This window comes from Gadus chalcogrammus, chromosome 11 (genome assembly GCF_026213295.1).
Source record: "Gadus chalcogrammus isolate NIFS_2021 chromosome 11, NIFS_Gcha_1.0, whole genome shotgun sequence".
In the NCBI taxonomy this organism is placed as follows: Eukaryota; Metazoa; Chordata; class Actinopteri; order Gadiformes; family Gadidae; genus Gadus; species Gadus chalcogrammus.
The window spans coordinates 24,198,522-24,223,247 of NC_079422.1; the positions used below are offsets into that span (position 1 = coordinate 24,198,522).

At 49.7% G+C, this 24,726-nt stretch overlaps 4 protein-coding genes across 4 annotated transcripts in view; 2 read left to right on the plus strand and 2 right to left on the minus strand.

Annotated features, from left to right (window-relative positions):
* The first annotated feature begins 120 nt into the window (after positions 1–120).
* On the plus strand, positions 121–3,698 carry tmem127 (transmembrane protein 127). Its single transcript, XM_056601625.1, has 3 exons — positions 121–889; positions 1,014–1,178; positions 1,561–3,698. The coding sequence occupies exons 1-3, from the start codon at positions 652–654 to the stop codon at positions 1,869–1,871; spliced, it is 714 nt and encodes a 237-aa protein (XP_056457600.1). The 5' UTR covers positions 121–651; the 3' UTR covers positions 1,872–3,698.
* A 177-nt stretch (positions 3,699–3,875) lies between these two features.
* gatd3l (glutamine amidotransferase class 1 domain containing 3, like) lies at positions 3,876–7,463 on the plus strand. The gene is made up of 7 exons (XM_056602730.1): positions 3,876–4,203; positions 4,302–4,354; positions 4,436–4,549; positions 4,707–4,838; positions 5,316–5,408; positions 6,354–6,519; positions 7,122–7,463. Exons 1-7 carry the CDS (start codon positions 4,087–4,089, stop codon positions 7,254–7,256), a joined length of 810 nt encoding a protein of 269 aa, XP_056458705.1. The 5' UTR covers positions 3,876–4,086; the 3' UTR covers positions 7,257–7,463.
* Positions 7,464–8,560: 1,097 nt separating this feature from the next.
* On the minus strand, positions 8,561–10,554 carry LOC130392511 (protein turtle homolog A-like). Its single transcript, XM_056603035.1, has 4 exons — positions 10,139–10,554; positions 9,768–9,937; positions 9,372–9,586; positions 8,561–9,152 (listed from the first exon to the last, which is right to left on the minus strand). The coding sequence occupies exons 1-3, from the start codon at positions 10,531–10,533 to the stop codon at positions 9,384–9,386; spliced, it is 768 nt and encodes a 255-aa protein (XP_056459010.1). The 5' UTR covers positions 10,534–10,554; the 3' UTR covers positions 8,561–9,152; positions 9,372–9,383.
* A 5-nt stretch (positions 10,555–10,559) lies between these two features.
* igsf9b (immunoglobulin superfamily, member 9b) overlaps positions 10,560–24,726 on the minus strand; it is a 23,562-nt gene continuing 9,395 nt past the window's right edge. The window contains exons 4-20 of the mRNA XM_056602841.1: positions 22,538–22,684; positions 20,439–20,590; positions 19,729–19,846; positions 18,820–18,961; positions 18,477–18,622; positions 17,938–18,080; positions 17,703–17,843; positions 17,094–17,210; positions 16,826–16,976; positions 15,850–15,961; positions 15,577–15,752; positions 15,233–15,471; positions 14,691–14,775; positions 14,043–14,213; positions 13,888–13,924; positions 10,664–13,756; positions 10,560–10,569 (exon numbers count right to left, since the gene is read on the minus strand). Coding sequence (XP_056458816.1) covers positions 10,560–10,569; positions 10,664–13,756; positions 13,888–13,924; positions 14,043–14,213; positions 14,691–14,775; positions 15,233–15,471; positions 15,577–15,752; positions 15,850–15,961; positions 16,826–16,976; positions 17,094–17,210; positions 17,703–17,843; positions 17,938–18,080; positions 18,477–18,622; positions 18,820–18,961; positions 19,729–19,846; positions 20,439–20,590; positions 22,538–22,684 — 5,180 coding nt within the window. The remainder of the gene's footprint in view (positions 10,570–10,663; positions 13,757–13,887; positions 13,925–14,042; positions 14,214–14,690; positions 14,776–15,232; positions 15,472–15,576; positions 15,753–15,849; positions 15,962–16,825; positions 16,977–17,093; positions 17,211–17,702; positions 17,844–17,937; positions 18,081–18,476; positions 18,623–18,819; positions 18,962–19,728; positions 19,847–20,438; positions 20,591–22,537; positions 22,685–24,726) is intronic.

A 24,726-nucleotide genomic window follows, 5' to 3' on the forward strand; every position in this document is an offset into this window, starting at 1 on the left:
TGCGTTGTTGTACAGTACCAGTACCCGCCGCTAGAGGCCGCCAGAGGGCATCACGGTGTGGAGTGGTGCTCTACCAGTACCCGCCGCAAGAGGCCGCTGGAGGGTGGCGTGGCCGCTGGGTCATCCGACGCCGAGGCTTTGGAAGTGAAACGAAGAATGGCTTGAACAAGGAAGACACATATTTTACAGGAAGGCACTGCGCTGTTTTTTAAGTTTTGTTTGAATTTGTTTGGAGACAAAACGCGGAAAGACTGCCCTTTCGACTCGGTTGTGTTTTTTCTCGGGCAATAGATCACATTGTTTTGACCCCGGGGAGATTTTCAAGCGGCTGACCTGACATCTAAGAAGAGGCTAACGTTAGCCTTGTGTGCTAACAACAACAGCAGGCCCCGGAGCTCTATTGTCCCTTACCTTACTCCTCGATCGCATAGTTTATTTCAGCAAGCTCTCCAAACAAAGCCAGTGCTTCGTATCCTCCGTATCGACAGCAGTAGTCACTGTATTTGCTGCCTGTTTTTCGGGGGATATCATTCGGGACTGGCCTTCGTGGGGTACAGTGCCATCCATACGATCACATCCGTCGTATTAACAGGATAAAACGCCAATCGTATCTCCACTCCTCCCGAAAGACGCTAAGGCAAGTGGGTAAACATGTACGCACCCCCGGGCCCCGCTGTCACCAGCGGCCGGAGGCGGAGAGGCGGCACCTCGCTGCCCAAGCAGCCGGAGCGTAGCCTGGCGTCCGCCCTCCCCGGAGCGCTCTCCATCACCGCACTGTGCACGGCCCTGGCGGAACCGGCCTGGCTCCGGATCCACGGTGGCACCTGTCCAAGGCAGGAGCTGGGGGTAGCAGACGTCTTGGGTTATATCGATCCCAAACTCCTGGAGGGTGAGAAGAGAACCACAATCCGGTCACCATTGGACACGCGAGAGGAAATGTGTGAAATCTGTGGCCCGTTGCACATGGTGTAAACAAAGCTGTCTTGTTTCCTTTCTCCCTTCTCCCTCTCTAGATTATTGTGTGAACCCCCAGACTATCTTGTTGCTGAGGGTGATTGCTGCCTTCTGCTTCCTGGGCATTCTGTGCAGTCTGACTGCATTCCTTTTAGATGTGTTTGGACCCAAACATCCGGCGCTCAAGATCACACGCCGATATGCCTTTGCCCACATCCTCACAGGTATGACACTCAGGGTCCGGGTCCGGGGTCCGATTGACAGAAATGACCAAACCATTATGGTAGACTCAAACTGCATGATAGGACATTTTCAGGAGTTTTATTGAATCTTTAGTTATCTAGGCCCAATCCCATTTCTACCCCTTACCCCTTACCCTTACCCCTTCAAAACAAGGGGGAGGGGTAAGGGGTATAAATGGGATTGGGCCTTACTCTGTTGACATTTAGTTAAACTAGTAAAACATTAAACACAGTTCCTAACATGTTCTGTTTATTGTGTGTGAAGGCAGAATCAGTCAAACTCCGATAAAACGGTTTCATTTGCATAACCGTACAACCAAACCCAACACCGTGACCTCACTGTCCTCTCTGTGCACCCCCCCAGTACTGCAGTGCGCCACGGTCATCGGCTTCTGCTACTGGGCCTCGGAGCTCATCCTGTCGCTACAGCAGCAGCACAAGAAGTACCACGGCTCGCTCATCTACGTCACCTTCGCCATCAGCTTCTACCTCGTGGCGGGCGCCGGCGGGGCCTCCATCCTGGCCACGGCGGCCAACCTGCTGCGCCACTACCCCACGGAGGAGGAGGAGCAGGCCCTGGAGCTGCTGTCGGAGATGGAGGAGAGCAGCGACACCTACCCCGCCGACTATGACATTGCCAATCAGTTCCAGCCGCCGCCGGCGTACACGCCGTGACGCGGCCGACCGCCTCCGACGCCCCCTCTCTCTCTCTCTCTCCCTCTCTCTCTCTCTCCACCTCTCTCGCCCCCGACCCCACCCCAACCGCGCTCCAACGGAGACGTCCGTTCTGTCTTATTAACACACGCTTCTCTATGAGCACCGCTTTTCTTTTAATTTTAAAACCGGCCTCCTCAGACCCGGCCGATGCGCTGGATGCCCCCGCGCAGAGAGGCGCGTCCAGGTCACCGGGTGTCCAGTGGACATGGCCAAGCGCTACGTTGTCTGTGATGAACACACCGGGCGCTCGGAGAGAGCGCACGTTTCCGTTGGGTTGTCGGCTCGGGTGCATGAAAACTTAAGTGTCAGCAGGAAATCTGGGAGAGGTTTAATTGACGTTTCCTTTTGCTTTCACCCGTGGAGCTTCTTTTTTTTTTTTTAGGGATGTGCATGTAAATTGCGATTGAGATTGGGTGCTGACATGTAAATCAAAACTAAAGTAGGTGAAGTTCAGTGTGGACGTGGATCATCCCATCATAGTTAATGGAGTGGATGTAGAAGTCACAGCCAGTTCAATGCCAAATTGGGAAGCCGAGCGGGTCAGCCACAGTGCTAGTGGGCGGACGGAGCATTCAAGAGTGTAATTACTTTTGAAATTTTTTATATGCTTGCCGTGTGCTTGATTTGACTTTGCTGAAATGACTTTCATTTCTATATTTCGTTTAATGGTCATTTTAATTTATTCATTTTGCTGTCTCTAGTGCTGTACATTTTATTTCCCCCTTTTCTCTGTAGACATGTTTTTTAGTTTTATTTAATCAGTGATGTGTTATGAGACGGAACAAGGAAATGAACAGATGTTTTAGACGATGTGGGACAGGTTTTATGTGTTGGTGGTGTTGTAGCATGTCTTGTTTCTTTTATAGTACAGCTGATTCAATTTGATAAACTTTTGGGCTAATAATAACAAAGGATGTGTTTGTGTGGTATTTTTTTTATAATCGATACGCTCATGGTTCACTAGAATTGTCCCACGCAAATGACGTTTTTATGACGGAAGGAAGCCGTAAAACTGTCCTGTGACAACACAATGAATCATCTATTAATTTGGCTCAAGTTCTGCCTGCGTGGTAAATGTGGACTCTTATATAAATCTCATTGGAGGTTAAAAACCAAGGCCTAGAATTGTGGATAATGTAATCATACTTGTGACATGTTTATCATTCGATGCCATTTCTGCATTCTGTTAATTAAACTTCCTATAGTTCTAAAGTGTTAAAGTTTGTTAAGTGTACAACATGGTGGACTGCTGAATTATACATGACAGAGGACAATAAAGTGAATGCCAAATTCCACCATGAGATGCCATTCATGGTTACACCGGGGAAAATGGTCTCCAGTAAGAGGAATATGATCCTTCAAATTGCAATGTAGGCCACACTGCATCACAGTGCCTTGGAGTTGCGTCGGATCAAACCGGTTAACACAGCCTGTTGGCACTTGCGCTGAACCGGGTATTTCAAGGTGCAGTCTAGACAGGGGCGACGGAACAAGGCATTAAAGCGAGTAAGAGCCTTACATCTTAATAGACTTTAAAGGGCATATAGAAGTGAGGCTACATCGAGCCAATACTCACCCTGTACAGAACACAAAGTCAAACCCTTAAATTCTACTGGGTTTCAGATGCTATGTCAACGTGAAGATATGAATGATAATGTGTGTCCAACAAACAGATTGGATCTGTTAGTCAGAGATGCAAGACATGATCCAGATGATCAGTATGAACTCACGATGACACATTTTCAGAATGAACACGCCAGCAGTCTTGCATTGATACGCATATACACAGAATACGCTTGAGTGAAAATAGAATAGGATATGGGCGTAATAAATAAATTAGCAAACATTTGTTTGCATATGCATTGGTTTTTTGGTGGACCTTTGCAACAAAAGCATAGTGATGCAAATGTTCAACCAAACAAAGGTTAGCTAATCATTTTTAATCGGAAGGAGTAAAGGAAGGACGCGGGTCAAGCTGGTCAAAGAAGTCAAGACTGATCCTCGAAAGTCTGGACCATGATTCCATAGGCTGTGACAACGTCACTTGGCCAGAGGTATAAGTACAGCCTCGACCGATCAAGGATGTTAGCTCCATTGCAATCCAACGCCTCCAGCCAGGCATCCACCACCATCCACCCAGAGACTTTTAAACTCTAAAAGTTAGCGCTCAGCCATGATTGCCAGCCGGGCCATCCTGTCGAAACAGACCCTGAACGTGCTCGCACGTCAGCCTGCATGCTTCGTGCACCAAGGAGACTACGGCAACTGGGGGAACACCAACATCGCAGTGGTGAGTGTACTAGATCAAGATGGGAAGTAGGCTGCATACTGGTATCAGGTGCCATGGGATTTTATATATTTTTTAAACCACATCCACTTCTACTTCAGGTGTTCTCAGGATGTGGCTGGTGGGACGGCACTGATGTGCACGAGGCCGTATAGTGAGTACCGTACCCGTTACCAAGTTATTGTGTTCTACAGCATCCTAGTTAACCAAAGATAACAGTAAGATTGTTTTGCAGCACTATGTATCACCTGAGCCGCAACGGGGCGCGCTTCCAGATGTTCGCCCCCAACCAGCAGCAGATGAATGTGATCGACCACATGAAAAAGCAGCCTGCGTCTGGAGAGAACAGGTAGGCCTCGCTTGTTTTAGGCCACAGAGACAATTTTACATAAAAAAAAAGATTAACATTTCAAAGGAGTGTAGTACGGCCAATGATCCAATTGTTGACGCTTTCCTCGATTAATTACAAAACACAGTATATATGATTACTTCTGGCCCTTGCGTAGGAACATGATGGTGGAGGCTGCGCGTTTCAGCCATGGCCAGGGACAGATGCAGATGCAGGATCTGTCCAAGCTGGACGCCAGCTCCTTTGATGCGATCATCTTCCCCGGTGGCCACGGCATCACCAAGAACCTGTGAGACATGAGGGGTTCCTTGGAGGGCCTGGTTCTGTTTGATTTTGTAAAAACGCATGCAGTTGTGCATAGTATTCTAATGTTATCAAAAGGTGACGTTTTATTTTTTGTCTGACGCAAAACATTTAAATAAATTAGGGTACTCTCTCTCTCTCTCTCTCTCTCTCTCTCTCTCTCGCTCTCTCTCTCGCTCTCTCTCTCTCTCTCTCTCTCTCTCTCTCTCTCTCTCTCTCTCTCTCTCCCCCTCTCTCTCTCTCTCTCTCTCTCTCTCTCTCTCTCTCTCTCTCTCTCTCTCTCTCTCTCTCTCTCTCTCTCTCTCTCTCTCTCTCTCTCTCTTTATATCTATCTATCTATCTAATCTATCTATCTATCTATATGTGTGTATATATATGTATAATATATATCAAGCTAAAGTTTGAGTGTTTGCTACAGTGGACCAATATTACGATGAGCTGACCAGTACTATGCATTCCCCAGCTCTTCCTTTGTGAAGGAGGGGAAGGACTGCAAACTCCACAGCGATGTGGACAGAGTGCTGAAGGAGTTCCACCGCAACCGCAAGCCCATCGGGTAGGCAGTGCTCAACGCATGTTAATCCCCTGTGAATCATTCTCACCATAGAGATACGACAGGATTCTAACCTACAGCTAATACTGCGTAGGGGCCTGAGGATTTGATTGAGGCAGTATATCATTGTTTTTGCAAATGTTTTACATTTAAAGATTGTTGTATTTCTTTGAGTTGAAATGACAAAGGCCCACTTACCCGAGATTACCTCTTCTTATAATGCCCTTCTCCTGACCAGGCAGGGATCATAAGTAGGTTATTTCAAAGCTTCCGAGGCACACCTAGTGCCAGGTAAGGCAACGGGGTCAGTGTGCCTAAGGGCCTGCCGATGACATCCTACTGGGAAAAAGTCTTTCTGTTGAAATGGTACAAGGGATCGGAAACCAGCTAAGCCAAAATCACTTCACCCAAAAACCAGCGTAGTTCTGAGCCAGGATCCCAAGAGACTTTAGCTCAACTAAGGCTTAATGTCTTCTGTATTTAGGCGGACACTGCATGATTGTAATGACCTTATACCCACTGCCAGCTCTGGAAGTTGGCAGTTCCCTTCTTCTGCTGAAGAGAGAAGCAGTGAAAAGCTCCTTGGTCCAAGTTTGATTGTAACACATAATAAGTGTCAATGTAACTGGATATTTATATATTTGTATTATTAAAAAAAAACACAAACTCTATATTACTGTTTAAAATCATTAGGATCTTCCAAGATTTCAGGGTTATTAAAACAAAAATTGACATAAGTGTAAGCCATAATAATGTGCAATAACATGGGAATATGTTATCCTAGGCAAGTTGTCAAACAGGGGCTTCATGCAAATTCTCTTTTTAACACAACGACTCCTCTCAATGCGATTGAGACTCCTCTAAATGGTTGCTGCTGGATGTGTTTCCCGAAAGAGGTTTTCTTATTCTTATCATCATCCTTCACGGTGAACGTGTTTCGTCCCCCAGCCTCTCCAGCATGGCTCCCATGCTAGCCTGCAAGGCGCTGCCCGGCATCGAGGTGACCATGGGCTACGAGAAGGACGAGAGCTCCCGCTGGGGCAACTGGCCCCACACCAGCATGGTGCAGGCTGTGAAGGGCATGGGAGCCAAACACACCGTCCGTGAGCCATACATATCCTTTGAACCCAAACTCCTAAAAGAAACTCTGAATCTGAATCTGAATCTAAATGTCCTTGACCGACCGTAAGTTTGTGAGTAAGTGGTATTCGTATGCAGCCCTTCGAGGGCCCCACACACTGTGCGGCTCTTGGCTGCAATAAGCCGGCCCCAGACACAAGTCTCTGTCGCTGCTTAATGTCCCTGAGTCAGCAGACCGGTGGCTTGCTTGGTCGGGGTCAGTGGGACAGGTGGTGGCACAGCCCATTGCCAGCCACAGAGTAGCAGGCTACCGGCCGAGTCAGTGTTTCTGGCCCGGGATCTCGCTGTTGTGGCTGTTGCTACTTGCAAAACTGCCCTGGCCCATGAGCAATATGGCAGGCTTGTTTCTTAAAGAAAAACGACAATTAACTAGTACATTTTCGGTGTCTCGTTCAGTGAATTGCTCAATGCAATTGTAAACTCAATTCAACCCTGGTTGAACCGTGAGTTACAGTGTTGGGCTTTAGGGGCCAAATGCTTTGTTACGTAATGCTGTGCATTTTCTGCTCTCAGAAATATACATCTCATGATATATCTCATAGTTCCCTGCGTTGACCTTGACTCTAGCTGCATCACGAGGCCTATGTGGACGAGAAGAACAAGGTCATCAGCACCCCTTCCTTCATGTGGGAGACAGAGTACCACTACCATTACATCTTCGATGGCATCGGAAACATGGTCAAGCACGTACTGCGCATGTCCACCCAGTAAGCTCAGACGAGAAGAGGCCTGCATTTGGGGAGATAAGTCAAATGCAGATGGCATCGATAAGCCCTGGATTTTCAACAAGCTACTCAAATTGTTATTGGCTATTTGGAATATGATTCAACTGGGTAGTGTGGAGAATGAATTTAGCGTCTTGATGTTAGAGTTGAAATAGTGTATTCCTGTGAATGTTCATGAAATGACTATTGGTATAAAGGCTTCTGTTGAAAATCAAGCCACTTGTTGTCATGTTTCACACACACACACACACACACACACACACACACACACACACACACACACACACACACACACACACACACACACACACACACACACACACACACACACACACACACACACACACACACACACACACGTCTGAGTCTGTCGTGTTCAATATAAGGAACTTTATTTACTATAACATGTACAAAAAAAATAACAAAACAGCCAGGTGAATATAAAACTTTCCAGTTTGTACAAAACATCCAAAATATGCATAACTAGAAATATCAGCTCCAAGTGAACATTTCTTGGTGGATCAGATTCAGTACAATGTAAAAATGTATTCCTGAACAGTATATAAAAGAATGTATTTCATTTAACAAAATCACTCCTGGTCACGGATGTCCATCAAATAAAGTAGGCTTCAAAAGTACATTTTTGTCATCGCAAATAATAAAAAGGCAAAGGGGAGGGGCTACAAAATCATTCAAGTTATGATGGAGACTTCAAAAACTCAACCAAACATATTCTTACAGTGTTTTCTTTGAACAGTAGAGTACATTGTAAACATTGTTTGCCTCCTTAAACCATCGCAATAAATACAAGAAAATCCACAATAAACCATCAATCATGCAAATGCATCAAAAAGTTATCATAAACATTCAAATAATATGGTTTCCTTTTAGAATAATTTTTCAATCAGTTGCCTCTTTATGTTTAATAAAAGGTAAGGCCATAGTATTTCCCACATGTTTCAGAAGAAATCGTTCAGATGTTCAAGTTTCATATTTCATATAACAGTTAAGATGGAATAAAATTATGTTTTCTCTTCTGACAAATTGCTGAATATTTACAAGGACAGGGAGAGTTACTGTCAGGATACACACATCTCTGTACATAGGGTCTCTACAGTGCGCGGGTAAAAACATTTGTACATTCTTTAATCAAAATAATACAGGTGTTATGTATTTCTAGGGGACCGTTTAATTAATGCGGGAAGAGGTCACAGACGGTTTAAAGGTGAAACAGACAATATTTTTAAAAATCTTAAATTATTACTATTATTGAAGATCAAATTGTGAATGATTCTATTTCATTGCCAAATATTTTTATCTTGTTAAAAAGTAAAAAGTAAAAAGTAAAGATGCAGTTATTTTACAATATTTGCGTTGGATCAATTCATTTTACACAAAAAACAGCATTTTCCAGAGGTACAGAACTGCATCTAAGTGCTTTTAGAAAGCATTTTGTTAGAAACTCAGTTTAGGACATGGACTTGTCTTTTTTTAAAGGGCCCTCTGTATATGATTGTCAATGTGGCCCAAATGGCACAAGAAACAATGCTACCAGCTTCTTGTGAAACATGAAATCAAATATATATCTAAAGGCATCGGAGAGTAATGCCATGGGTGAAAAATACTGATCCATTCTTCCGCACTGTTGCATCGCGATTGATGATAGCAGTGAGGGGTAGAAATGCATCTTGTAGATCGAAAGAATAACTTGGACTTTGTCAGCAACAAAGCATAAATTAGAGGTAATATAGTTTCGATTTCGGCAATAAAAAGGCAGCATAAAAGGTCACAACAAATAGCTGGGCTGAGATGTGAAGTCCTGCACTTCAGTTGTCGTCTGAGCAATGAAACAATGGCTATTTGGTTGGTTTTTCAGAAGTCCCTGTAAAACAGAGAGAAAAACACACGAGTCAACTCGACGGGGAAACAATTGTGATCCAACGAGCACCATTCAAACCATCTCTACGCATACACTTGATATCCACAAAGACACCGACACAACAACAATGTAAACATAGCATGCTGGTTACAGGGACACGGGGCAGACGTGCAAGGAGAGGGGTGGTGAGAGGGTGGGTCTGTTGGGGGGGAGGGGACGGACCAGGGTGGGCAGCTAGAGCAGGGCGGAGCCGGAGTCAGAGTCTGACTCGGGGTCCGAGGTGAGGCCGGCTTGGCGGGGACCGGTGGACTCCAGAGCCTGCATGTACTCCTGGTACTCCAGGCGGAGGGCCTTGAAGCGCGCCTCACTTAAGGGGTGGCCGTAGGCGTCGCGGCCGCTGGGGTCGGAGGCCGGCGGGCTGAGTGAGGATGGAGGGCCTGGGGGAGGGGTGAGCGAGAGGTGATGCATGGAAGGGGCACTACCACGTGACAATGTTCACAACCAACCACGGCACAGAGGGACATGCAGCAGCACCATGAAGCACACGACACTCGCATGCGGAATGAGGGGAGCGATTAATAAGCAGAACAACCGGGTCACTTGCACTGCGAGGCTCACCTTGTCTTTTCCGGTCCTGGGGGCCATGAGTCTGATCGTGGCTGAACACCCCCCTGTCGGTGCCTGCCCCCATCGGTGACCGATCACAGCTCATGGCCTCCAGAACCTCGGCATCCACGCCGGGATCCACAGAGTCCCACTCATAACTCTCATCTACTGATGTGTTCCTTCTAGTGACAGACACAACACAACACGTTGGGTGAGAACAGGGCAGAAAACGACGGCAACACCACAAATGAGTTCTGAACAACTGAAAAAAGAGGAATGTGGTAAATGCAAGAAAAACGATGGCAACATAAACAGAACCCTTCAGCCCTTAGGACGACTCCAGAGGGGTCTGCTGCTATGGGTCGGGTGCGGTGTTGTTTCACCTTTTTGCTCGTCTCTCACGCCGGTCTGTAGGAGCTCTGGGTCGCTCGCTCTCCTCCGTCGTCTCCGGGGAACTGAGCAGCGTGGGCGTGATGGACAGGGACTGGCGGAGGAAGCCGGCGCTGCCCCTGCCGCTGCTCTGGCTGGCGTAGCTGGTCCGGCCCCCCTCCCGTGACTCCCGATAGTCAGGGTTATCCCCTGCCCTCGTCAGCGGCCGCTCTACCGTCTCTCGCTGGCCGTCTGACTGCCCTGCTGGCAGGGGCGCAGGGTGTGGGGAGGGCCAGCTGTTACCTCTGGGTAGGAAGGACCGAGAGGGGCCCATCCTGGGGTCGACGGCTCGCACCGGTTCCACTCTGGGAAAGTGTCTGTACGGGGGCTGGGGTGGCGGGATGGACATGGGGACGTATTTAAGCGGAGCGGCTCTCATGTTTTCCTGGTATGAGACGGGCCACCTTGAGACCTCCGGGAAAACGGTAGTCTGCCTGCGCGGATCTGAGGGTTCCATCCTAGCATGGACCGAGGCGGACCTGGGCGGGTACATGGGGTAGTTGAGGTAGGGAGAGTTAGCTGGAGGTCTTTGGGAGGGGTGAACCCTTTCCAAGTTCTCAAAGCTCGGGCGCCTGGGTGGAACATACTCCGTCCAGGTGGGGCCCGGTCGGTGAAGGTAGGATGGAGCGCGACCCAGACTGCAGGACTTGAGTCGGACGTCAGGGTGGGGGAACTCGTCCCAGTAACACCTCTCCGAGATGTACGCCATCGGGCTCTCAAAGTGCTCCCATCTTTGTAAACTGATGGATTTCTTTAAGAAAGGACGAGGGTGTGCCATGCCTGACAGAGTCCTACAGGGGCCTATGCTCAATGACTTCTTGAGGAAAGGCACAGGAGCTTGACAGATTCGCGATGCAATATTGTTGCTGTTGATTCTCTTGGAAGAATGTCTTTCAGGTGGATCCGGTACCGTGTGCCTTTCATGTGGTAAGGGGTTAGAGTATCGTTCTGGTGGTTCTGGGACAGCATGCCTTTCACGTGGTAACGGAATAGAGTACCTTTCAGGGGGTTCTGGGGCAGTGTGTCTTTCACGTGGTAACGGAATAGAGTACCTCTCAGGTGGTTCTGGGACAGTGTGTCTTTCAGGTTGTACTGGGATAGGGTGTCTTTCAGAAGGTTTTGGGACAGAGTGATAGCCTTCTACAAAACTCTGCGAGTGCCTTGAGACGATATCTGCCACACCCTTAGCTGCATTCAACAATGTGTGTGAACTGGAGGCGAGCCTAGACTGTGGTTGCTCCGGGCTTTTGTTTCTTTTCCCAAAAATAAGCAGTGATTTCTCATAGTACAGCTGTTTGCTTGTTTTTTCCGGATTTGGCGATTGCGATTTAGACCTACCCAAAGTTCGCCCTTTGAGTGTTGAATCCCTGGCTTCGGAATGATTTGAGTATCTAGAGTCAGGTTTTCTATTTGCATCCAAGCTTGCCTCGGCTGCGTTCACAGGCCGTACGTCATCCACAAACGACACTGCCTTGTGGATTGGTTTTGTTTCCGGGTTGTCCTTACAATGAACCTCCCAGTTCCTAGGGACTACATCTGGCTTAACCACCACAGACTTAAGTTCAGAACTTTTTCTGCTGGTGTCCGCAAGTTCAGTTTCCTCCGCGGGTTCATCTACGCTCATTTCAATGAAACCGGGAAGGCTCAGATATTCCAGAATGGCACTTGTCTGCACTGGGGACTTTTGAACAGGCGAGGCTGAGCGCCTCACATTGAAGACATCAGACATTCTAGGGACAGAGAAGTGTGACTGGTCACTCTCACACTCCTCTACAATCGTTAACGGAGAAATTACGCTTGGACTTTCCGAGAAAAGACACTTATCACTCCTCCGGGAACGTGCTCTCACTCCCTCCTTCTCCAAATCTGTGTTAAACCCTGAACTAAGGTGCAGATGCTTTCCGTGGTCTTCTCTGAGATTGGCCTGTGCACCTCGTTCACTGTGTTCATAGGATGAAGACAAATAATGTGAGGAACCAGATTCCTTCCTGTCAGTGACGTCCATCGCGTCCGACCGACTGTACAGCGCAGCAGCAGCCACATAAGGCAGAGCAGGAGCTGCTGGGGTGGACCTGATCTCTCGCTCGGCAGGGGAAGCTCTTTGTGCGGCATTCCAGTGCTCTGTGGGTGTTTTGGACCTCACAGCCCCCTGCCTCTGATTCGTCCAGCCCTCATCAGCAAGGGACCTTCTGGGGCCTAAATCAGCCTCCCTGTTGGGGCTTCTTGACCTGCCTCTTCTTGTGGTGCCCAGACAGGGGATGGGGGAGCTTTCAGACGCAAAGCTAGACGAGAGCATGTGCAGGGATGTGTTCTGCGTGGCCGGGGAGTGCGAGGATTCATCCACCAGAGAGTCCTCCGTAGTTTCATGAACGCCCTGGGTGGGAGAGTAAGGTCCTCGCTGAGCGGCATCTCGCGGGCTTCGCACAGGAACAATGCTGGTTGCAGAAGTAACAGGGCTTATGTCCCACTGTATGTGGGAGGAGGGGAGCCTATCCATTGGGCTGCTTGTGCCTCCGAAATAGCAGGCCTTCCTGAAGTCGGAAACCCGGTTCGTCTGGCCAGTGGGACGGTGCTTTTGTCTGAGGGTAACGTCCTGTAGTTTCCACACAGAGTCCTCTTCTGACACAGGCACATCTCTGTTGGCCCTACCAGACTGAGCATCTCCCCCTGCCCATCCCGTAGTCCTCTGGCTACCTGTGTAGGCCTTTAGCTGCTCCTCCATCTCCTGCCTCTCCTTGGCCAGCTTGAGACACTTGGCCATACTGTCCTCCTCCAGTTCACTGTCAAGTCTCGAGGCCAGCGTGCTTGCGTCGGTCAGCTGGCTCTCCCTCTCCATAGGCTGATAGCGTGAGTGGCACGGCTGGTCCGCATCCCTTTCCAGTCCCAACGCTCTCCTGCCGAGACCTGGGAGGAGGTCATCGGCGTTGGCCGGAAGGCAGTGCCGCCTCGTCGATCCGTTGGTTCTCATCTCACTGTTGTCCGAGTAGAAACTGGCTCTCTCCAGGAGGGCCTCCGAGCCCTGCTCATCGTCAGAGTAGAAGCAGCCGTGTCGGGAGAAGTTCCGCGCCATGGCCTTCACTCTGCCCGGAGAGGAGGGAGGCCGGCTCAGCTCGGCCACGTCCACGGTGAGGGGCGAGTCTTTCCTCTCCTCCTTCTCCGAGCTCAGGATGCTGGACTTGGGGGAGTCCCTGAAGGACGTCCGGTTGCTCCCCGCGCCGCTGGCCCCGCCGTTGCACTGCACGATGACGTTCTTCATGTTCTCATCGCTGGGGGAACTGGAGCCCTCGGGCAGGGGCTGGACCAGAAAGCGTCCGTCTGGACCTCGGCAGATGGACTCCAGACCGGCGGACGAGGGCGCCTGACACCCGAGGTGGCTCTCGAAGAGGGTGTAGTGGGGAGGCGGGGAGGCGTTGGACAGGAGCTGTTTCTTCTGGTCCTGGTACTCTCCACGGCTGCCTTTGTCGAACGTGGAGCGGTCCGACTGCGAGACGGACGAGCTGGGGAAGAAGGGCAGCGCGGGGCACAGCTTCAACTTGAGGATGCTGTCGGGGCTTCGGGGAGGACGGCGGTTTCTGGACACGGGATGAGAGACATTGGACGATTAGCGGCAGAAAGACCTGCAGCCAGCATGTGCTGTGCGGACATAAACAATGCTCATATTTCCGTGAGGGTATATTTGTTTGATATGGTTCTCGATACGTACTCTGGAGATGTGGTCCTATGGAAGACCGAGTGGAGATCTGAGAATGCAAAGTGTTTGTTTATAGTACACCGTGCTACACCATGATGTTGTACACAATAACACAACATGGTTCAATAGAAGGGACATCAACATTTCTCCATGATTCTTGTCTTTACCCTGTCTCCTCTTGATGCGCCGTTTCTGCCGCCTGTGGCTCATGAAACAGGCCGTCACCAAGGCCAGGACGATGGCCATGAACAGGAAGCACACTCCACCGACCACACCGGCCAGCAGCGACTGAGGAACGTACTCCAGGAAGCTGGCACGTATCGGGTACATCTCCATTCCTGTGAGTCAGCAGAAGAAGATTTGTATTCTGCCAATTTTAAATGTATATATACATATTTATATATATAGTTATATACATAATAGAGTCACAATTATTCCCCAAAAACCTTCTCAATCAAAATAATTGTCTATTTTTCTATATATGAAAAATATATACGTATTATTTTTTTTTGTTAGGCAAGGAAAAAATGAATATATTAGATCATTAAAAAAGTTTTTGAATGAATATGAAAAGAATAATACTTATTTTGGAATGAGAAGCGGTTTTGAGAATAAGTGTTACTCTATTTTATCCATAGGCCTACATATAAATATTGATAAATATATAGATAAAAAACAAGATGTATAAACATATAAACATAAAAAACTGACCAATGTCATGGTTGCATAAACATACTCCCCTATATGAAAGGCTGAACCGCGATGAAAGGATGTGTGTTTGTTGACAATGTTTGGTGCCGTTGTAAACACTTTACCTGCGGTCGACACGTTGACAGACTCACTGGGCACACTTAGGATCTTGAGGCTGCGAGACAAAAGCCTCAGGTCATAACTCGAGTCCTGCATGAGAAAGACAACAGAGAGAGAGCGAGAGAGAGAGCGAGAGCGTGAGCGAGAGAGAGGTATGAAGGATTAAACACGCTCAACAAAACACAATACCCATTAGGGAGTTCAAGTTCCATACTAGCATAAATATAATTCAAACAAAAAAAGGCATAAAACGTTGAAAGATGAAACATGCATGTGTGTAGTATAACGTTCAGAGCATTATCGCCTGAAGTCATATATTAAGGTTCATCTTGTATTAAGTCTTTATACAAGTCACATAGATGTCTTAGGCAGATAGTGATCATGGAATGTAAAAAGCACTCTGGTTGTCTCAGGATGTATCCAATGTGGCGCAGTGAATCAGCAGAATTAGGAGAGTAGAGTTGGGTTAGATATCACAATCTGGCCAAAATACGACTCAGGCAATTACGCTCCGAGGCTAACGACGATAAACAAGAGCTAGGCTCACCCTGAGCAGGCCTTGCACCAGCATGTCCGTCTGGCCGGCCCCCACGTCGCCGCTCAGGACGACCCACTGGCCCTGCTCCCGGCGGCCCTGGAGCACGTAGCCCGTCAGCGGCGAGGCCGGGGCCTCCGGGGGGGCCCACTGCAGCAGGACCCCCTGGTCTGTCCGGTTGGCCAGGAGGAGGGTGGGGGGGTCCGGCCCGGGCAGGGAGAGGACCACCAGGGGGGCTTCGGTCGGCACCGCTGTGGTGGGGGAGACTGGGGGTAAGGTCACTCGTGAGGTTCAAGCACAGAGGCTAACGACATGGATGAAGAGTCGTATGAGCTGTGTCTCGCTGGGGTACCGACCTTGGGTTCGCACTGAGACGATTTCACTGAAGGGCCCGGAGCCCAGTTTGTTTTGGGGCAGGACGCTGAACTGGTAGTTGGTGGCGGCTAGCAGACCCGTCACCAACAGGTTGTCCTTGGAGGTGGGCACGGGCAAAGAGGCCCATTCGTGTTTGCCTCTGGACGCCTGCTTGACCCTGGTAGAGATCGGAGGATACGGTACGTCAGTATAGTACAACGCCAACGACAGATCCGTAAAGGCAGAGTCGTGGACATGTGGAGTAGACTACGGACCAGACGGTGAACTTCTGGGAGAATCCCCCGTCGAAGCCGGCCACCCAGGACACGTTGGCCTGGTTCATCTTGGCCGTGACGGAGACTGTGGTGACGGCGTGGGGGCTAGTGCCTGAGGGGATGACAAACAAGAAGCTAGTCTAGACTAGGCAACGCTTTGAAATGGATCCAAGGACAAAACATTTGGCAGAAAAAGTACTCAGTGAAAAAAAAAAAAAAAACCGAAACCACAAACCTCACAAATCAACTGTTTGGATTCAGATTTAAAAGCAGCAATTAAAACCTGGATGACGTACATATTCCCATTAACCTTCTAGTCTAGTGGCTTGATTTTTAAATGTGGAGGAGAATAAAACGGTCAACAGAGATAAATTCCCTGGATGGATTGGCTCGTGGATGAGCACGTTTTATTCTTGAGAAAGTGGTTTGTTCAGATAGGATTGAATGGAGAAAATAACTGCAGTGGAAAAGTTATAACATGCTTTAGCGAGCCTGACATCGTAAGACCCATTCGTAAAGGCTTATCAGTCTGGAACCCCTCAGTTAACTTTGGATATCCAGTGTCATTGAACAGACCTACAACCAATCAGAGAGACAAAACGTGTGACACATCAGCAGCAGCCATCTTGGTTGTTTATGAAATTGCCTCAACATCGCTCCAATAGGGCACTCCTTTGTTCTGTCATCCTGTTAAACCCGCCCCACATTAGATAAACGGTTGTGATTGGCTCAACCCAGGCCAGGCGTCGGTCTGAGCAGGAGATGAGCCGGACACAAATAACCGATTAAACAACACCTGAGCTCTCAGATCAACTGGTTCCCAGACTAGTTGAAAATCCTTGAATTTGGCATCCGGGTAAAAAAGGCGAAATAACCCCAGTTCCACCACAAGATGGTGCTGTTTCTCAGGTTCGATTTTTTTTCAGTTTTTCATTGAATCAGAGGCCTTTCCATGTTAGGAGTCCGTCCCACTCACCCAGTGCCATGACCAGGGTTCCGGCGCTGACCGTGGCCACGTGGTTGGTGGCCAGGCACTCCCAGCCCCCGTGGTGGTCCTTGCTCAGGGGCTGCAGTAGCAGGGACCCGTTGGTCAGCACCATGTAGGGGGAGCGGGGGAGTGGTCCGATCTGGGAACCACAGCACACGTTAGGGGATGTGAGGACGGATGTCCTGGGTGTGGTTATAACCCTGATAACCCTGGGAAGCAGCAGTAGTGAGTAGGTGTAGGTGTTCTCTGAACCCACCTTGCTCCAGGTGATGTTGGGGACGGGGTCCCCTTTAGCCTCACAGGGGATGATCAGATCCCGGCCCACCTCCTGGAGGTACTCGGCCCGGGGGGTCACTCTGAAGGCGGGGGGGTCCTGGAAGGAGCGAGGGTTTATTAGGGGTGGAGGAGCAAATGGATTCATGCGAGCATCGGAATCCTTGCCTCCGTAATACAAAAAAACGGTTGAAAACCATATTATACATATATCGTAAACTAGCTAAATTAATGTAATCTCAACAATTATGGTACCATCCTGCAGAGGGAGCTATAATGTTGTCGCCTATGGTCAATATGCATCCACTACTATGGTTCTGTTTGGCCACCTTCATTTAAAAAACAAGATCGACAGACACACACTGATCTGCACCTCAACCCACACATCAAACCACACAAAATCGAACAGCACATTAAAAAACGTAATGTCGTATCGCAAATCAAAAAATGTCCCTAATCCTTTTGGATATTATATCTCTTGATGTTATTATGATCCGTATTGCCCTCGGTGTTGCTCAGAGAGGCACCCGTCCCTGGGGTTGGGTCTGAACGGCCCGATGACCATGGTGCCGTGCTGAGGGGTTGAGCGTACCTTTAAGATGACCTGGGTGGGGTCCGACCGGCCCATGGTGCCGTAGCTGTTGTAGGCGGTGCAGGTGTACATGCCCACAGCGTTGTCGTTGGCCGTGGTGATGAAGACGGAGCCCTCGGAGTTCACCATCCAGCCGGGGAACTGCACCGGGCCAAACGGGGACACGACGTTAATGTTTAGTAACAAACTCCTCTGATTTCACCGTCTGTACAAACATGTTTCTGGTCAAACATACATTGTCCACGTTGATGTTGTTCCCGTCTTTGGTCCAGTTGACGTAGAGCAGGGGGGGATCCGCCTGCACCGGGCAGACGATCACCCCCCCCATGCCCGACGGGAGGAAGGTCTGCCTGGACATCCGGCCCACCCGCGCAGGGTCTGGGACGGGGAAGGAGAGACACGGGGGTCAAATACCGTTTAGACGGGTCCTGGTTCTTCGTAGCGCGATGTAGAATATCTGGAGTCTCTGTCTCTCTTTCGGTCCCTTCATTTGTGTGCTGTAAGTGTTTTAAAGGGGTGAAATCTGCCTTTTCCTGTGTTTTAGAGACATCACAAGTGGGAGTGTCCACCTAGGTGTATGATAGAAACCAGGAACGTTTGATACAGTCCACTGGGTAGGCTGATCTATAATCTATCTATCATAGACTGATCTATCTATAAATCTAGGTGGACACTGGACACCAGCCGATTTTCAAAAGGCTTATAATGGCTAATCACACTTTTTGTTATTCCTGTTGTCAAGTGTCATCGTGTGTACCATCCTGGCGGTCTTACGTTTGACTTTGAGGTGGGCGGAGGCAGAGGGGGGAGTGAGGATCCCGTTGGTCGGGATACAGGTGTAGTTCCCTGCGTCTTCGGGCATCAGGTTAGGGATGAGGAGGGTACCGTCCACCAAGATCTTCACCCTCGTCTTCAGAGATCTAAAGGGGAACGACGCACAATCAGCCGTTTTTTATCCAAATCCATTTTATGACAATGATAGAAGACGCTGGCAGTGGCTCACGACAATTGCAGTCGCTTTCAGAAATTGATTTTGCCTCCCAATGCGCTAGCGGACCACTTGCGGACCGATCGATACTCATTCTTTGATTCGGGGGGGGGGGTGGTGGTGGCTCACTCTATGTGGTAGACGTTCTGGCCGTGCTTCAGCCACTCGTAGGTGAGGTTGGATGGGAAGGCGTCGGCCTGGCACTGCAGCACTGCATCCTGGGACATGTTGAGCGTGGTGTCCCCCGGCGAGATGAGGATGATGGGAGGACCTTGTGTTTTAATATCAGACGCAGAGAGAGAGTGAGTCATCCGCTTCATCGCCCCACGCAGGAACAGAGACGACCGGTACACACGTCTGGGAAGGGCTCCATGTGCGTCAGCGATGGAGTCGTTGTGTGTGTGTGTGTGTGTGTGTGTGTGTGTGTGTGTGTGTGTGTGTGTGTGTGTGTGTGTGTGTGTGTGTGTGTGCACGACTGTGTCTGTGTGTGTGTGTGTGTTTGTATGCAAATGTGAATGTGTGTGTGTGTGTGTGTTTATCCACGTGCATATGCGTCTGCGTGCGCACGCCTCTTTGTGTGTGTGTGTGTGTGTGTGTGTGTGTGTGTGTGTGTGTGTGTGTGTGTGTGTGTGTGTGTGTGTGTGTGTGTGTGTGTGTGTGTGTGTGTGTGTGTGTCTGTGTGTGTGTGTGTGTGTGTGTGTGTAGGTCGGGCGGGGCCGACTCAGTGTGGTTACGACCAGGGAAGGCCACCAGGTGGCAGTGTAGACCACGTGTGAGGCAGACAAAAATCCTCCATCATATCAAGAATTCAAAAGAAGAATGTTTGAAAAACAGAAAGAATAGAAAGTGTTGACATGAATCAGGGAATGCATGTGTAATCCCTTCAAGTTCAAAGCCTCGCAGGCCTGCGAGTTCAGCTTAAACTAGCGACTCGTGCTAAGCTAAGCAGGGATTTCTCTCTCTCTCTCTCTCTCTCTCTCTCTCTCTCTCTCTCTCTCTCTCTCTCTCTCTCTCTGCATGAGAACGCAGCCCGCTCACCTTTGACCTGTAGCTGGGTGTAGTGAGTCAGGTTCCCCTCTGTGTTGGACACGTGACACTTGTAGACTCCCGTGGTGTCTCTGGTGGCCGTGATTAAAGACAAGGACCCATTGAGCACCTGGAGGAGGATCGGGGGAGGGGGAGGAGGGAGGAGGGAGGGGAGAGGGGAGAGGGAGGGGCGTTCAGTCAGAGAACAAGGAGAGAACAAGCAGAGAAGAAAGGCTTTCGTCGGCCCCCGTTGGGCCCAGGGCCCTCACCTCACAGCCCAGCTGGCTGACGATAACTCCGCCTACGAGTTCAGACCTAAGCGTCCTTCCTACAGAACCGCACGCGGTCAATATACTTAGGCTGCTCGATTATGGAAGCAATCTAAATCCAGATTATTTTGGTCAATATTGAAATCACGATTATTCAACCGATTATTTTAGAGTTTGAAAACACGATGCATTTATTCAGCATTCCTCTCCAAAAAAAAACCACCTTGAAACCCCGACAACTTTGAAATTCCCCCTTAAAAAAACGACACAAAATGTTCAAATAAAATAGTTCAAATAAAAAGAATACCGAAAAAAACAACAGCTTCAACTCGATCATATTAGTTTGGAGATCGTTTCATCCAAAAATCGCGAGTTTGGGATCGGGATTGGTTACAGCGCCCTACGACTTACAGCGTGTTGGCTGTTTGCACGGTGGTCACCCAGCGACCCTACCTTGATCTTCTCGTGCCTCACGATGGGGGTCTCGTCCTTGTGCCAGACCACGGTGGGCCGGGGGTTACCGTGGGCGCCGCAGCTCAGCGTGAGGGAGTCCCCCAGCAGGACCTCCACGTACGCCGGCGGCGTCTTGATGAACACGGGCGGGGCTGCAACACAGCACAGGGGGGGGCCCCGGTGAGACCCTGGATGAACGTGGGGTCCACCGGGGCGCCGGACGCGACCCCTGACCTTAGTGTGAGTGGAGTTGTTAAGAGTGGTCGCATCGGGGATCACACATCCCACCTGACCCCTGCATCATTTTAAGTGTGTTTGTGTGTGTGTGTGTGTGTGTTTTTGCGTTTGTCTGTGTGTTTGTGTGTGTGTGTTTGTGCTTTTGTGTTTGTGTTTGTCTGTGTGTGTTTGTGTGTGTGTGTGTGTGTGTGTGCTTTTGTGTTGGTGTGTGTTTGTGTTTGTCTGTGTATGAGTGTGTGCGTGTGTGTCTGTGTGTGTGTGTGTGTGTGTGTGTGTGTGTGTGTGTGTGTGTGTGTGTGTGTGTGTGTGTGTGTGTGTGTATTTGTGTTTGTCAGTGTGTGTGTGTATGTGTGCTTGTGTGTGTATGTGTGTTTGTGTATATGTTTAGTCTGAACACTTTTTGAGTGTTGGTCAACACAGTGCGGTGTGGACGGGCTCCCATGTAACCCAACACGTGTGGCCGTCCTCGTGTTACATCAGGGGAATGGAGGCCAGCTCCTCAGGTGCTCCTCAGGTGCTCCTCTGTAACCCGAGGTGGTCGCGGGGCTTTCCCTGTTCTAGGTCAGCACGATCAAACCCATCCTCCCCGCCAGAAACTCCCAGACAACTCAATCACACCAGGGCTGTCTTTGAATGTGATGAATGTGAGGTGTGTGCACGTGTGTGTGTGTGTGTGTGTGTGTGTGTGTGTGTGTGTGTGTGTGTGTGTGTGTGTGTGTGTGTGTGTGTGTGTGTGTGTGTGTGTGTGGGGGGGGGGGTTAAGTGTGTGTGGGTGTGTGTGTGTGTGTGTTTGTGTGTTTGTGTGTGTGTGTGTACATGTGTGTGGGCTTGTGTGTGTGTGTGTTTGTGGGCTTGTTTGTGTCTTTGTTTGTGTGTGTGTGTGTGTGTGTGTGTGTTTGTGTGTGTGTGTGCCTGTGTGTGTGTATACGTGTGTGGAATCCGGTGGGAGAACGAGTTAGTCCACTCTAAAATAACCAAAACTATCATCATAGCGTATCAAAGGGTTAAGGGATTCAGCCTTTATCAGCGGTCATCGGTCTGCCCTGGGCTTGGCTGCTCTGTCTGTACGCTGCACTTCCTGTGTGTGTACGGCTCGGTTTAATATCAGCCCGCGGAGAGGGGGCGGGGCCATCGGGTGGTGGACTGAAGCCCAGCGCTGGGCGGCCGTGCGCAGCGTTGTGTAACAGCCGCTAGGCCGTGACTCAGGAAGGGCTGTGGTCCCACGCTGGGGCTGCTTCCATCCCAGAATAGTGGGGGGGAAGAGGGAGGAAAACACACACAGACACACACACGCACGCACACAGGTACACACTCGTGTAGATGTACACATTTACACACATACATATGTACGCATACACACACACACACACACAGTCAGTTTCACACTCTCTCACACACACACACACACACACACACACACACACACACACACACACACACACACACACACACACACACACACACACACACACACACACACACACACACACACACACACACACACACACACACACAGCTAAACACTCATACACACAGCTACAGAACAAACCCATAAAATAACACAAACGCACAGTCAGCTACACACATTCATACACTCTCTCACACAGATACACACACACACACACACACACTGCACACAAACAGACGCGCACACACACACACACACACACACACACACACACACACACACACACACACACACACTGCACACAAACAGACGCGCACACACACACACACACACACACACACACACACACACACACACACACACACACACACACACACACACACACACACACACACACACACACACACACACACACACACACACACACACACACACACAGCCCGGCGTGCTGCACCTGTGATGGAGAGGAATGTCCAGGTTCCGTTGCGGAACTCGTCCGTCTTGCTGTCCAGGAGGAGGATGCGGCACTCGAACCAGCCCTCGTCCTCCAGGGTCAGCCCCTCCACCCGCAGGGACGCGCCCCCGCTCAGAGACACGCGGCCTGGGCAGGAGAGGGAGAGGGAGGGGGGGGGGGAGGACCAGGGTCAGAGGCGCAGACGTAGGTTAGCTAACCGTGGGCCGACCATGGGAGAGGGACGGGAACACGACAGACAGACAGACAGACAGACAGACAGACAGACAGACAGACAGACAGACAGACAGACAGACAGACAGACAGACAGACAGACAGACAGACAGACAGACAGACAGACAGACAGACAGATCTATAGATAGATCTATAGATAGATCTATAGATAGAATGATAGATAGAATGATAGATAGAATGATAGATCTATAGATAGAATGATAGAAAGATAGATAAATCTATAGATACAATTTTAGATAGATCTATCTATAGATAGAACTGTTGGATCTATAGATAGATCTATAGATACATTTATAGATAGATCTATAGATCTATCTATAGATAGAATGATAGATCTATAGATAGATCAATAGCTCCTCAGAGAGAGAGAGAGACAAACAGGTCGGTACTTCATTCCCCCTGAGTGGAGAGCAGGAGGGCGTTCCTCCCGTTACACACGCCCTCGACCGCCCGGGGCGAGCTGGCCCCTCGCCCGCTCGCCCACCACCAGGGAGGTTCTGTGGGACTCAAACCCCCGACCACACGGACGGCAGCTTCTCCCTGTGGCAGCTCCGTGTGGTCCGAGACCCGGCCGCCGCCGCCGACGTGGAAAGCGACGAGGCGGGCGGGCGGGCGGGCGCATGAGTCACGCGTGTAATGGCTGTAATGACGCGCGCAATTACAGCCCAAGGAGAAGTCCTGTCATCAGAGCCGTGTGTTGTTGACGGCGTGCGGAGGGAGAGGGGAGGCTAATGTTCCGCTTCGTGAGATAGCCCTTCTGTCACGCCGCGGCCGCGGCCGCGCCCCCCCCCGCACCCACCCCCCCCCCCCCCCCCCCGGTGTTTTGGTGCGTTTTCTGCGAAGAGAGGATCTCTCTCGGGGAACGATGTGTGCCCGTGTGAGGATGGGAGGATGGGGAGGAGGCACCTGTTGGTGTTTATCAGAGGGGACACACACACACACACACACACACACACACACACACATACAGTATATACACACACACACGCGCACACACAAACACACGCACACGCACACTTGGAGCCCAGCAGATGTACAGTATGAATTAAACATGTGTGTATCTCTCTTTCTGTCCTTCTCACTCTCTTTCTCTGAACATATACACAGACACAAACACACACATAATCATGCACACAAAATCGACACACGCACACAACTATTTGATGACACACACACACACACACACACACACACACACACACACACACACACACACACACACACACACACACACACACACACACACACACACACACACACACACACACACACACACACACACACACAGTATGATGATTTGAATGGTGTTGGTCTGTTGGTTGCCTGGTGACTGCAGGCTGGTTTTTCAGGCCCTCCCATAGCCCCCCCGCCCTCATTATATTCTGTTTCTCAATGAACCCCCCCCCCCCGCCCACCCAAGAAACGCATAGCACCTCCCCCTAAACAAGCAAACACACACACACACACACGCATGCACACACACAAATACACACATCCAACCTAAGGCCTTTAAATTACTAGAGAGAGAGTGTGGGATGTGTGTGTGTGTGGCCGAGTGGTACAAACACAGACCACAGACAACGCACACAAACAAGCAAAAACACACACATACACAACAGACCACACACACACACACACACACACACACACACACACACACACACACACACACACACACACACACACACACACACACACACACACACACACACACACACACACATCCTCACACACCACATTCACTAACAAACCCCCCACCACACAGATAAACACGTCCTAGTCAAGCTAGTTTCTAATTAAACAAAAGTAATCTGCGAGAAATTCCAGGCATCCCATCAGTCCCGTTCTTGTTTGCTGCCACCACGTCGCTGAGAGAGAGGAGATGGCCTCACAATAGACCACACTGAGCAGCAGCAGTAGACACATTCCTCCGCTCG